Source organism: Capricornis sumatraensis, chromosome 2 (genome assembly GCF_032405125.1).
Source record: "Capricornis sumatraensis isolate serow.1 chromosome 2, serow.2, whole genome shotgun sequence".
NCBI classification, from domain to species: domain Eukaryota; kingdom Metazoa; phylum Chordata; class Mammalia; order Artiodactyla; family Bovidae; genus Capricornis; species Capricornis sumatraensis.
This window is the reverse complement of record NC_091070.1, coordinates 18706708-18721376: the sequence shown is the minus strand read 5'-3', so window position 1 is coordinate 18721376 and position 14669 is coordinate 18706708. Positions and strand designations below refer to the sequence as shown.

The following is a 14669-nucleotide window of genomic DNA, read 5'->3' as shown; positions in this document are numbered from 1 at the left end:
AAGATCAAAGTCCAGACTTGACATAGGTGCCCCAAGCCTGCCACCCAACGCACCAAATGCAAGGCTTCCTCTGGGCTGTTGGAGCCACTGAGCTCATTAACAGGATGCAGGCAAGACGAACCCGAAAGTGCAACATGGGAGCGCGGTGAGTAATTAAATCCCAGGTCATTTAAAAATGCAAACGCTTGGATGTCACAGACTCATGGAGCCTCTGACTCCTCATGCGTTTTTTTTTTGTTTTTTTTTTTTGGCTTGGGACGGAGGACTGGGAACCTGCAAGTCATATACGGATAATAATAAAATATGCCATATGTAAAACAGATTAAGACACTTCTTCTTTGAGGAAATATACAAAGAGGGGAGCTGTCTATTAGCTGTCGAGTTTGCAAGAGATACCATCTTTGGGGAGGCTGTGCTCTGCCGACAGACAGGCTGCCCCAAGGGAAATCGTGGTGAAACACCCCGACAAGCCACATCCATCCGTCCATCCATCACAGGCTCTCTCTGACGCAGGAGCCTGGAGATAGAGCCATGGTGCAAAGGAGGGAGAAATCCCACAGACAATGGCAGACAGTCCTCCTGCTACATCATGAGTGCTCAGATTTTTTTTTCCCCACCTGACTCTAGTTTTCTTTAAAAAATACAAACGTGCAGTCTTCTATTCTGGTTGCTTATTATTTTGAGGAAGCTCATCACATTTCCTTGGATTTATACAAGGAGCAAAATGCTTAAGAATCATTATTTCATTTATGCCCACCAGACTCTCAGGCTCACGGGGAAGGAGGGGGAGGGGATTGCTATCACTCACCCCACAGGGAAGGAGACTGGAGGGGTCTGAAGCCCTGATTTCCTGAGATGGTGGCGGGCCCCTGGAATCCATCTGCTCATTCCTTAGGGGTGCCATTTTCTTGGCTGCGTTTGACTCCCTGCTTTGTGATTCATAAAGCTCAAAATAGATGAGGTTCACAATGAGGACCCATCACCCAGACTGCACCCTGCAGGTCCTTGTTACCACTCGTTTTCGAAGCCCAGGATATCCACACCACAGGAGGACTGATCATGCCCCCCAGAAGGCCTGTGGTCCCCACCCTCTGCTCTGCCAACCCCCTTACCCCTTGCCAACACGCAAGGATGAGCCCCTGGAAGCAGCACCCAGAGGTTGGCACCACAGATAAGCAATCTCCCACCTCTGAGACACAGGAAAACACCCACACTGTTGGAGAAAGCTCACTACTCTGCTGGTTAGCGGACCAACCAAGTTGATAGAACTTAGCGGGAAGGTGAGGGAGGGGAAGGACAGCGGGACTGGATGGAGTGATGAAATGGTTCAAGGGAATACCGATCACTGGAAAGTGCGAGAAGCTGGGGTGAAATCTCAGGTCTCGTACCCTGCACAGCACACTTGGCCTTGCTCTCCTCGTCTGCAGAACAAAGTCCACTTCCCAGTGTGGTTATGGGGCCAGATGAGATCACGGACATAGAGAGTTTAGACAGGGAGATGCTCGGTTCATGAGAGCCTCTTTTTCACCTCCTACAGTCTCCCTCTCCTTGCACTTCTAAGCAAAACTCCTCCCCTTCTAATACACTCAGACCATCAGATGTGGTGAGACACAGCCCCCCCAACCTGGACATGGGCCCAGGGGGAATGGAAGCAAAGAAGCCAAGTATGGAGCAGAGGACAGAGGAGGCCGAGGGTGGGACTCGGCTCAGAGCTGAGATGCTGCTCCAATTTGGGGGGTGGGGGGTGCGAAAGGGGGATGCGTCCAGAAGATTTGGAGATCACAGCAGAACTACATGGACGAGCTCGTGCTCTACTCTTTCACTTGACAAGTAATTATTGAGCACTTACTGTGTACCAGGCTCTGTTCTAGGTGCTGAGGACACAGCTATGAACAAGAGACAGAAATTCTTGTCCTCGTAGAAGTTATATTCTAGTGGCGTAGAAACAAGACAGAAAATAAACAAGCAAGACCCACAGAATGGCAGATAGTAATCATTGTTTTGGAGATAAACAAAGAGGGGGTGCGGGGGCCAGCAATAGGGGAATCTGGAACATCAGGAGTGATGGGAGGGTGGATCCACATTTAAACGTGGTCTGGAAAGCACGAACCTGAAGAAGCAGGGAGGGGGCCACACTGCTTATCGGGAAAGGATGTTCTAGGCAAGGAGCTAGCACAAAAAGGCTCTGAAGCTGGGGTCTGTCTGCCCAGAGCACAGTGAGCCAGGGGGAGAGCAAGAGCCCAGTTCAGAGAGTGCTGGGGCCTTGAAGGGCTGTGTAGGCCTCTGCAAGAAAGCTTACTGCTTTGGACTGCAAGGGGATCAAACCAATCAATCCTAAAGGAAATCAACCCTGAATATTCACTGGAAGGACTGACACTGAAGTGCCAGTACTTTGGCCACCTGATGCAAAGAGCCGACTCATTGGAAAAGACTCTGATGCTAGGAAAGATTGAGGGCAGGAAGAGAAGGGGACGACAGAGGATGAGATGGTTGGATGGCATCACTGAGTCAATGGACATGAGTTTGAGCAAACTCCAGGAGAGAGTGAAAGACAGGGAAGCCTGGCATGCTGTGGTCCATGGCATCACAAAGAGTCAGACAGGACTGAGCAACTGAACAACAACAGCTTCTGAAGACACGGGCAGTTTCAAGCTAAGGGTGACAATACAATGTATATATCTCAATAGGATCATTCTGAAATTAACTGAAGGTGAAAGTGAGGGGACCACCAATGAGCCAGTGCTTAGGAAAGGGCCCTGTCCTCATGATGCCTACGTCTTGGTGGCTAGATACATCCAGAGGGCAGTCCCCTGGCCCCTGAGCAGGGAACATCCCCACACAGTGAATCAGGATAGAGGCCAGGTGTGGAGAATGGGTGCCCAGTGCCAAGGGACAAAGGAATGAAGCTACACCAGGGCAAGTCCACAAAGGAGCAGTTCTCAGAGAAGGCAGATCGGCCTAGCCTAAGGGCAGGAGAAAAGACCCAGCAGGCAGGCCCAGCCTAGTACCATGGGATGACAGGTGTTTGTGAAACAGAGAGGAAGCCTTCCAAGTTTATCTCTGTGCTCCCCACAGCAGATGCCAGAGGACCGAGTCCTGGGACACAGGGGTGAACTTGGGCAAGCTGTGGTTCTGGGAAAGGCAGATCCCATAGCCAGATGCCAGGTCTTCTCAGGACAGAAGGTGCTAGCTTTGGGCTTTTAAAGACTGTAAGGCAGAATGTGTTCCCATTCTGGCCACATGGCACACACTCTGCCAGCTGGGTGGTGAGCTGCCTGCAGTGAGCACACACTGGGGATAGGAACAGCATCAGCTGAGGTCCCCTCAGCCCACCCAGCAGTGCTACGTGGGGGTGGCATCAGTGGTGCCTCTTCACATCTGCCAAGCCCTCCAGCCCCACCTTTCAGCGGGACTCTCGGAAAAATCCCAGCAAACAAGCAGAGCAGCTGCCACAATACACATTTCACAGATGGAGAATCAAGGCCAAGGTGGTTAGGTGACAGCTCAAAATCACACAGCCAGGGGTGGAAGGGTCGGGACTTGAACCCAGGTCTTGTGATTCCTTTTGGACGCCTTTTCTCCTGCAGAGCACAGTTGTTCGACATACGGAAGGCCCCCCTGTGAGCTCAAACCAAAGACAGGAAAGATGGTAAAGCCAGGACAGAACCCCCCCAAGACTGGCCTGGGCAGTGGACGGGAAGGCCAGGTTAGCCCCAAAGGCTCCCCTTTGCCTGCTCGAGCTCCCTCCTCTGTGCAAGGGGCATGATGAGAACTAAGCCACATTCTTCAAGCTCGAGATCAGAGACCACGAGGCCCTTTTCTTTCCTTCATCCTTTTCATAAACCTTTGCTGTCCACCTACTATGTGCGAAGTCGGGTACTGGGTGTTGGGATGTACAGATGAAGTACTGCATGGGCCTCTGAACTCAAACTGTGCACCTTCCAGGAGGGAGAGATACAAGTGCACAGGCCCTTGTATAACAGGGCGACAGTCTCACAAGCTATGTTCTAAACGTGGCTCCGCCAAGCCCAGCTGCAAAATCCAGTCGTGCAGTCCCTGCAGCCACAATGCACACAGCCCGGCCGACTCCCAGAGGCTGCCCAATTCCTGGACCAGCCCCGGCTCCCATAGCCCTACAGGACAGTCCCAGAATCCCAGGCCCCTTCCCCCAGACCCGGCGCCTGGCCCCAGACTACCAGGAGGCCACGAAGCCGGGGGTGGAGGGGCCTGCCCACCTCTCTCCGGCTCACGAGGCCAAGAAGAGCTGAAGAAGCTGCTGTTGCCGGCCTCCAGAATGGATGGCTGCAGCTCTTGACACTGCAGGAAAGAGATAAATGACTGGTCATTTCCCCCGATGCACTTGAAGGCATCCATTCTCTCGGCCGTACCACGCTCAGGCAACCCCCCCGCGCAGGGACAGATAAGCACTGACAGATGGGGTGGGGAGCCCAGCGTCCTTCACCCCCCGCGGAAGGACACAGCCGGACTCCTCTGCAGAGCGGCAGAAGGTCACGTTGTCCGTTGGCTCACACCTGGCTGGGGGCTCTACGGGTCCCTTCCCCTGCGTGCCCCCATCTCGCACACCACACCCCCCCACCCTCCACCGGCTCATCCCTGTGAGGAGGAGAGACAGAAGCGGGGGTGGGGTGGGGGGCCAGAGGGAGCCAGCTGACAGGCTCATCAATCTCAGGCTACATGCTTGGCACATCGGCGTTCCCTAAGTTGTTCCGGGGCTGGGAGGGTGCCGGAGGAGTCGGAGGGACTGTCTCGAGGAGAAGAGAAATCGAGCCGAACATCAGAGAGCAAATGGTGGAAGAAGCCCGGAGACTATTAAAATGTGGGCCATGTACAAAAGCAGTAGGGAACTAATTAAGATGCAGGATTTTCAAAAGCTGGGGAAGTTGGCCGCGGCCCGCTCCCATCTGTAGAGTTCTGGCAGTTCGGTGCTGCAGGGACAGCACCCTAGGCGGGCAAAGTAGGCCGCTCCATCACTGCCCCCGCAGGCCAGACTCAGGCCTGGACTGCCTCCTTAAGAGGCACCCCCCGAGGGTCCCTGAGACTTGCTTGGTGGCTGGCTATGGCACACTGCTTTGGGCCTTACCTTCAACTACCATCCCCCAAGGGTTTCTGCCCAACCATTCATGTTCCCTCAATAACATGTGGGGGAGGTGGTGATTATCCTGGTCAATCATGCCCAGTCATTGAACAGCAGCCAAAAAAAAGAGAAAGAACCAGAACCCTGTTCCTGGCTGCCTTCCTTCCCATCACCCTTGGAATCTGAAAGAGATATGCTGGTCCCCAAGGGTCCTGGAGGAGAAGGAGACTGGCAAGGCCTCAGGAACATTCCAGGAGCCCTACTGAGACCCCAGGATGGATGTGCGTGTTGAGTCCTGGAGCAACATGCTGCCAGTTCCAACAGGTTCCCCCACAGGTTCCTTTCCTTGGCTTCACCACAGATGCCCCTTGGGAAATTCACTGCCTAATTCCATGCCACAGTGTCCCAACCTCTAAAACAAAGCCTGTCCAGACCACGAGGACCTAAAGGTCTGGAACGAGAAGATGCTAAACTGACCTAAGCAAACTATCTGAGCATTGAACCCAGAAGGACACAAGCTTGCTCCCAGCCCTTTTTCCTTATTCAAAAAAAAAAAAGGTGAAGTTAAAGGCTCTTTCTCAATCAGCTGGCTTTCGCCCAATATCTGCCCCACTCTTCAGGGCCTTCTGATGGATATTTACTATCCACCATTCTCTCTTGCCAGCTCGGCTTCCCCTTCACAAAGACAGAGCTCCATTCCTGGGGGCAATGGTCCAGGGAAGGCCCCTCCCCGGCACCAGGCCCCTGCCCATCTTCACACTGCCTGAACTGTGACGGCTGCACCATGAAACACCTTGCATTTGCCCCTGCAGCCAAATGCAAGATGCAGAGAACACTGAACTCCATTGTCAGTCAGCGGAGAGAAATAATGCTGTGTGTGTTGTCCTTCAGATGCCCAGGCAAGTAGGAGGTTGCAAGATGTTTATTCAAGGCTGATTGGAGGGATGATGCTAGGCGTGAGAAACACACAGGTCCAGGGACGCTGAGAATGCTTTCAAATTCCAAAGAATTCGCCCCAGCTCTCAGCCTCATTCCACCCCCACACAGACACATTTTTATTTTCAGCAAGTAGTAAAGAAACATGGGCAGGATGGCATATTCACAGTGAGGGAGATGGGATGAGGACAGCAGGCCTGGGGAGTACTCCATCCGCGTATAATTTAGCCCAAGAACAAATGACTTCGCAGCAGCCACTGTCGGCTCCCGACTCCCCACCCTGCAATGTCACAGATGAGCTTTGGGCTGTGTAGGGCTGAACCAGAAGTGGATGGTTCTGCAACCCTGGCTGAGATCTCCTCCAAAGTCCCTCAAATTTCCTGAGTGGATCCCCCACCCCTTACCCTGACCTGGTTTCCTGACAAAACTCTCAGCTCTGAAGACCTGGGGTCAAGGACAACTCTAAGCCACATTCCACCCTGGCCTTTTTTCTTTTTTTGCTGAAAGCTGCCCACCACTGGCTGGACTCAGGCAGGATCACAAAGGAAGACAGAAGGGACAAACCAGGTGCTGGCCTGACAAATTGCTTGTGGCAGCTCCTTATCATGCATGGAAAGGTCTGAGATAGAAGGAAACTCATGCTTTGAGACAATTCCACTCCAGGCCAATGCCCCATCTCTCACAAATCAGGGGAACTCTTTGTCTCTCTCTCCCCAGAGGACTCGACAGGCTGATGGTGGAGCCCAAGGGAGGCTCCAAGAATCGTAGACATAGCTGCATCCCTAGAGCCTGTCAAGCGGAACTCAGGAGAACCCACACCAGGAGGCTGGGAGGGAAGACAGAGGAGAGGATGGGCAGCCATGGGGACTGGGTGGCGGAAGGGTGCCAAGGGTGGTTGGGTCACTCATTTGTTTTTTTTCCAACATAAACTCAGTCTTCCAGTTTCCATAAATTTAAAGAGATTCAGCCCAGGATAGACAAATTGATTATCAATTTTCAGCAAGGTTTGCCCAAAGAGGACTATACATGATGTTGGGCAATTTGCTTTTTTCTTTCCACTAAACAATATAGCTTGGATGTCTTTCCTTTTTTTTTTTTTTTTTTTCCTACTCATTCCTTTAAAGGACAAAATACTATCCTATTTTATGAATGTATTCTATGTTTAACTAGTCCCCTGCCAAAAGACCTGCTGGCTGCTTCTATTCTCTGTTTGCTGCTGTTGTTACAAACAATGCCACTATGGACAACCTTACCCACTGGGAGTCCATATTTATAGGATAAAATTTTCTAGCCACAGAATTTGTAGGTCAAAGGGCAGGTGATTTTTAAATACTGACAGGCACTGTGCATGAACCTTCAAACAGGTTAGACCCAGCTCCACTTCCGTGTATAAGAGAGCAGATCCCTAGCTCCTCATCTGTTCCCTTCAACTGCCCCCCATTCCCATGGAGGTCTGCCTCCATCCACCCAGCTGACTGCCTCCACCTACTAGAAATTTGCAGCAAATTCCCCAGGAACTCTGTTCAGAGGTTCTACCCTGAGTCACACTCGAAAGTACGGACCAAAAAAAAAAAAAAACCCAGCTCTCTTTGAGACCAAATCAAATGGAATAAAAATAAGAAAGAGTCATTTTGAAATATTCTCCAAGTCAATTCTGTGCTTTGGGAGAACATTCCCTCCCATAAAAGGGGAGAGGTCCTCTCAGCTGAGGACTGTGTATTTTATAAATGATAATGGCAGAGCCTCTCAGAGGTGGCATGTGTTACCTATGCAGAGACACCTGCCAAGGGGACAGAAGGGAGCCGAGATCCAGAACGTGCCTCGTAACCCACCAGAAGTGGCATCATTTATAAATGTCTGCCCAGCCAGGGGATCTTTTTCTACTTTTGCACAAAGGTGCCATACAAGTGAGCTGAGGCTCTGGGTGAAGGACCTTTTCTGAAATGTTGGCTTGTGTGAAAAACTCAAAGCCAAACATGTGAAGCCTCCAGGAAGAGGGTGGTACATTGTTTTTTGGTCATGCTGCTTCATGTTCTCTGGATAGGCCCTGATGCTTTGAGGTTCAAGCCTGAGGCTCCTTATCACTAACTCTCAGATGCTCCCCTGGCATCTTTACTCATAACCCACAGCTGCAGGCTGGTGAGGTGGTACACATCCTGAGAGCCAGGCCTGGCCCAGGGGTACACACTCAGAACAGGATACAGAAATGACTAACATTTGGCCCAAGGTTTTGGGGGTTTCATTTTGGTTTTTAGTAGGCTTAAGAGTAGGTCTGATTACCCAGAGAGGGAACAAATTCACATGAGATGGATCTCTTCTCATTTGCAAAGTTGTTGATTCCAGCCCTGGATTGTTTATTCTCAACACTTAGGTGCAGGTGTGGAGGAGCCATTCTGCCTTGGGCAGGCCTGATTTGCCTGGGGTCTTCTGCCACCGGAGGATATGATTACACCTCTGAGGGCCCATCCTCAACCAGGCTGGTGCTCATCCTTGCAGAGAGGGTCCTCCCCCAGGACCCTGCCCGTCTCTGAGGCTGGGCCTTCACCAGAGGAGCAGCCACCTCGGCATCTACTCCAAGCATGAGGACCGAGCCCAAGGAAACCTCTCAAAGATCACAGATACAGACATGGTACTACAGGACACCGCCTTAGGGGCCTTCCTTTTCCTTCCCCTAGACCCAAGGATGGGGCAAGTCCAAAGTCAGTTGTGACCCCAGCTGCTCTACGTTCAGCTTCCTGGAGACCCACGTGCCCGAGTACATGTCTGTAGCCAGAAGGACCAGACACTGGTAACGTAGCTTCTTGCCTCAGTCCCACCAACAATGAGACTCCAAGTCCTCAGATACATGAGCAGCACAGTAGATGCTCCTTGGCTTTGCCAGAAACCTGACTCCCCTGACTTGCAAAACGGGCTTCTAACACTTTCACCTCTCCCTCCCCTCTCCCTCCCGGGGCTATGGTTAAGGACCAAAGGAAGAGGCAAATGAGAAATGAAAATGCTTTGTGTGTGTGGGTGCTGTTGCTCAGTTGTGTCCGACTCTTTGCAACCCGATGAACTTTAACCCACCAGGCTTCCCTGTCCATGGAATCTTCCAGGCAAGGATACTGGAGTGGGTTGCCATTTCCTTCTCCAGGGGATCTTCCCGACCCAGGGATCAAACCCAGGTCCCCTGTACTGGCAGGCAGATTCTTTACCATCTGAGCCACCAGTGTGTTGTTCAGATACTAGCTATAATGATGACTCGACCAGAGTGCTCCATCCGCAGGTGGCTCTGATGGGTGGAGGGAACATAAACCCAGTCAGCTAATCAGTCCTTCCAGAGATTTCCCCAACACAGATATTGAAGGAGACTGCCTTTCTGCCAGCTGTGCTGAGTGCTGAGTCTGGGCTGCTAGTGGCCACCTTGCGTCCCCCATGGGGAGAAGACAGTGTTAGAGATGGAAAGAGACACACAGAGCCCCCACTACAACATCTGAGCCCCTGGATGCAGCTGTGCCTGAAGCCCAAATCCACTCTGGGATTCAGTGTTACATCAACCACTTCCCTTTTTTTTGCTTAGGCAGATTCAACTTGAATGTCTGGTATTTATGACTGAAGAAATTTCAACTATCTCTTGGATGCATTTTAATAATTAATATATTAGTTTTCTAATCATGAAATAAAGTTTTAAGGGAAAAATCTTGATAACTTTTAAGTTAGTACAACTATCATGAGGAGGCAGGAGCAGCAGTGAAGAGAGAAATCAAGCAACCTGGGGTCTCGGCCGGTTCCCATGGGAATTACTGCGTAAGCCTGAGCAAATCTCCCAACTTGTCTGAAGGTGAGAGTCACTCAGTCATGTCCAGCTCTTTGTGGCCTCATGGACTATACAGTCCATTGTATTCTCCAGGCCGGAATACTGGAGTGGGTTGCCTTTCCCTTCTCTAGGGGAGCACCCCAACCCAGGCATCGAACCCAGGTCTCCCGTATTGCAGGTGGATTCTTTACCAGCTGAGCCACAAGGGAAGCCCAAGAATACTGGAGTGTCTGGACCTCAGTAAAACAAAGAATTGGAGTTAACGATGTCTGAAATGTTTACAGTGCTAAACGTTTTGATTCTATAAAAGATAATCCAATTAGTCTGATATAAAGTAGTCTTAATAAAGGTTTTTTAAATAAACATTAAGAATAAAGACTTTAAAAAAGAATAAAGACAACAATTTAAAGTTGATGTCAAGCATTTATAATAAAATCCTTTAACAAGTTACATATGAGATGCCCTTGGAGTTGGTGATGGACAGGAAGGCCTGGCATGCTGCCAAGGGGTTGCAAAGTGACTGAGTGACTGAACCGAATTGAACTGGTTAAATAAGTTGTAGTGCATTCATACAATGGAATATCGTGTGATTGTGGAAAAGAAGAAATTCTTTACATATTGACATGGCCAGTGCCTGAGGCACATTTTTAAGGAAAAGGGCAAAATGCAAGGTGGTTGTGCTGCATGAAAAGGGGAAGGGAAAGTCATACAGATGTAATCCCTGTGTGTGCATAACCTGTCTCTTGAAGAATCCCCAAAGACTGGTACCATTGATGCCTCTTTGAAGCCTGGGTCTTATTTTTCACTATAAAACATATCCTTTTATATCTTTGGGATGTGACTGCATTACCTACTCAGTTTTTTTAAATTTTTAATTGAAAGGGTAAGAAATGGCAAATACTATTACATATTGCTTGTTTGATCCTCATGAGGAAGCTGCAAGGCTGGCTAGGAATCCCAAGTACCACTGTGCTATTTACAGATGCAGAAATACACCCAGAGGGTTCACATACTCCAACACAGAGACACATCCAACCAGGGACAGACATCCGAATAGTCCCCTCACTCAAGTCTACACAGCCGACAGGCATGGGTTCACCCTCTCACTATAGCACCTACTGCAAAGCTCTGATTAGGATGAAATTAAAATGGGTCCAGGTAAGGCTCAAGTCAGGGATTACCTCATCACTTATCAGACCACTTTCAGATCTGGAACAAGAGAGGAGGGAGCCAGCACCTCCAAAATAAATTGTTTGTATTGATAATTGTTTAATAAAGACATGTAGATGGTGTGGAGTCATGCCATCCTGACTTGTGATCCAGCCACCTGTAAATCTTCAAACTTCAACATGTGTTCTGGGGATGCAGTCCTTGGGATTGGATAAAATGCAAATTCTAACTCAGGAGGTCTGGGGTGAGGTCCAAAAGCTCCCAATTGATGCCTATCCTGATGGTCAAGACCACACTTGGAGTATAATTCTAGAACCATACCAGCAGTGTGGCAGTCAAGCACTGAATACAGCTAGCTTACAATGAAATGTGTTAAAAGCTTAAGATACACACTGGAATTAAATAACTATACCAAATAAAGAAAAATATCTCATTCATAATTTTTGTCCTGATAATATGCTGAAATAATATTATTAAGTTAAACAGAATCTATTGTTAAAAATTACTGCCACCAGTTTTCTTTTTCTTTTTTTTTAATGTGGCTACTAGAAAATGTAAAAAGATGCATGTGACTCATAATCCTGCTCCAGGAGACTTGCTTCTCCTATAACCTGCATCTCAGGGAGTTTGGGACCACCTCAGTCATCACCCTGGAGTGTCTGTAAGGGTCTGTAAATGAGGCAAGGCCATTTGAGAACTTGGATGGACCACCTATCCCTAACAAATAAAACTTTTGCACAAGTGAAATCTGGGTTAGAGTGAGCAGCTGAAGCATGCTTATCAATGGAACTGTAAGAAAGCATCTGAACAACTGGTATGGCAGAGATTTTGCAGGAAAAAAACGCAGCCTCGGGAGCGAGTGTGGAAAGGCAGGCGTGAGGTAGTATTGCCAGACAGCCACCCCTGCCAGGTCTGTGCTGTTTGGGGACAGTGGAAGGGGGCAAGTGAGCTCTGCCTTCATTCCACTTAACAGCACTGTCACCACCTTTCTTGAGTCCCATCCAGCTCCTGCATCCCCCAAAACAGAGGTTCCCTTAAAGCTAAGGAGCCAGGGCCATCACTAGGCCTTACTGCAGCCCACAAGATCTGAAGAGAGCCATCTGTTCGGAAGTGTAATAACAGACCAGTAAAGAAACTAACCAACTCTTTCTGCAGGGCCACAAAGCCATCAGCGTCACCTGGAAGCAAATCCTGAACTCAAACTTTTATTTCTATGTCCAAGATGGGTTCAGTTTTTAGTGACTGGCCCTTCCCGTGTAAGAAGCTCCATTAGTTCATCCCCAGTGAGCGGGGAGAAGGTACCCAGGGGACCGTTGTCCTTAGATCACAGTCTGGGACTAGGCTTCTTTACTTGAAACCCCGGGAAGCTATCACCCAGCCCCAGATAGCTGCAACTCTTTCAGCTCTGCTGCAAAGTCATTCATCCTGGGCCTGTTCCCGCCCTGCACCTGCTTGCTTTCCTCTCCTGAGGTAGCAAGAGAAAGACAAAAGGAAGGGGAAGGCCTGTAGACCCACCCCCTAGAGGGTGAGAAGTTTGGGGGTATTGGGTGGGGGACAGGTGAATGTGTTTATTCCTGAAAGCGCTGTGTAGGCACACGCACTCTCTCCGCAGAGCAACCTCGTCCTTGGCCAGCCCAGCACCCCCCACCTCTCCTGTCTCGGCCCAGCCAAGCTCCACCTAGCACTCACCAGGTTTTATTTCCAGCAGCCGCAGTTTCGGATCCTCAGGCGGGTGCAATCGTCTCTTCTTACGCCAGCAGCGGGCAGGGTATGTGTACAGCTGGCCTGGGGCAAGGCCTGTGGACAGAGACGACATAAAGGTTAAAGGCTCCAGGCTAGATGGGGCCTTGGAAACCACCCTGCCTGACCTTCTCAATTACAGTGAGAATGAGGCCCAGAGAAGTGAAGGGGCGTGGCAAGGTAAATGGTGGAACCCAGGCAAAATCTAGGCCCCCTGAGCCCAGGACCCTGGGGCTCTGACTGCTCCACACTGCTGTCTCAGTAGGCACATGCCAAAAGTGAGCCATGATTGTTACCAAAATCAGTTCTGCTCTCTTAGCCTAGGGAGAAGATTAGCAAGACCTCAAACCACAGGAGGGACTTTTCCAGATTTATCCCCATCACGGTGTTTCCAAGGCCGTGTATGTGCAGCTACTGCCCATCAACTGCCCCTCTGCCCAGGCCAAGCAAGTGCCCTTCAGGCTGGAGCAGCAGGCGTCATTTTGTCTACCTGTGGACAGCCTGGATAGGGAAACATCTCAAGGAAACAGAGTCAGGCTGCCAGATCTCCTACCCGCTGGCTTCTTCCACCCACTGACAGCTGCTGGCAGCTCGCCAAAGCCGAAGGGAGTCCCTGGCAACCTGCTTCAGAATATAAGCCTCTCCTGGGAGCAGGCTCCACGCCTGCACAGCCGGCATATCTGTACATCCCTGTCTGAAGTGAAGTGAAAGTCACTCAGTCGTGTCCGACGCTTTGTGACCCCCTGGACTATACAGTCCATGGAATTCTGCAGGCCAGAATACTGGAGCATTTCCCTTCTCCAGGGGATCCTCCCAATCCCCTGGGATCGAACCCAGGTCTCCCGCATTGCAGGAGGATTCTTTACCAGCTGAGCCACAAGGGAAGCCCACATCCCTGCCTGGGCTTTACCAAAAAGAAACACGCCGGAGTCCTGTGCTGGGCTTATGGATCACATGGTCTCCCAACAGGAACCTCCACTTGGATTTGGCCTTTGACATGAAAGTACCACACCTGCGTCATGTATCAGGCCAAGCACCCCATGAGGAGCCTTCCTGCTCATCAGCCAACACTTTTGGGGCTCACGGGGCACACAGTGTGGGATCCAGAAGCCTTGGAAGAACGTGGACTTCCCACATTAGACCCTGGTCTGTTCCCAGAGAAGAGGGCAGGGAGTGGAGGCTGAGGACAGAGGAAGAGGGCTGAAGACTGGTTAGGTGATCTGCAGATTCAAAAGCCTGCCCGATGCACCCCCAAATAGACCAGCAAGTCAACTGACCCACCCCCACCATTAGAGAGAAAAGCCTGACATCAGAATCCCCAGAACTGGAACCGCGGCTCACACAGAGAATCAAATAAAACATTTGCTGAGTGAGTGAGGGAAAGAATATGTTCCAGTTCATTTTCATGGAGGTCACAACTCCGTCTTCTGTAGATGAGCATGGCACGTGACAACTGTCAGAGACAGGCAGCCCCCTCATAAAAGGGGCCCTTCCTAGACCTCAGACCATGGGTGCAAAACACCAGGACCCTTTTCCCATCTTCTGTCTTCCATTTTGGGGCTTTTAAAGTTAAGAGAGGGCCTTCCCTGGCAGTCCAGTGGTTAAGATTTCACCTTCCAATGGCAGGGCTTGTGGGTTCAATCCCTGGTCAGGGAGCTAAGATTTCACATGCCTCAAAGTCAAAAATCCAAAACATGAAACAAATTATATGGTAACAAAGTCAATGAAGATTTTTTAAGTGGTCCACATCAAAAAGTCTTTTAAAAATTAAAAATGAGAAAAACTGTCTTCGTTTTTGCATTTTTTAAAGAAAAATCTACAAAAGTTTCACTGTTATACCTCCATTCATTCATTTTTATTTGTGTTGTCATCTCTACCCATACACTGGTTTGGGTCCAGAGCAGAAGCGACTACTCCAGCATTAAAGGAGAC

At 50.0% G+C, this 14669-nt stretch overlaps 1 protein-coding gene across 1 annotated transcript in view; it reads right to left on the bottom strand.

Moving 5' to 3' along the window:
- Positions 1–14669, bottom strand: part of DPF3 (double PHD fingers 3) — a 222206-nt gene that overhangs the window by 70023 nt on the left and 137514 nt on the right. The window contains 1 exon segment of the mRNA XM_068964374.1: positions 12687–12794. Within this exon segment, the coding sequence (XP_068820475.1) occupies positions 12687–12794 (108 nt within the window).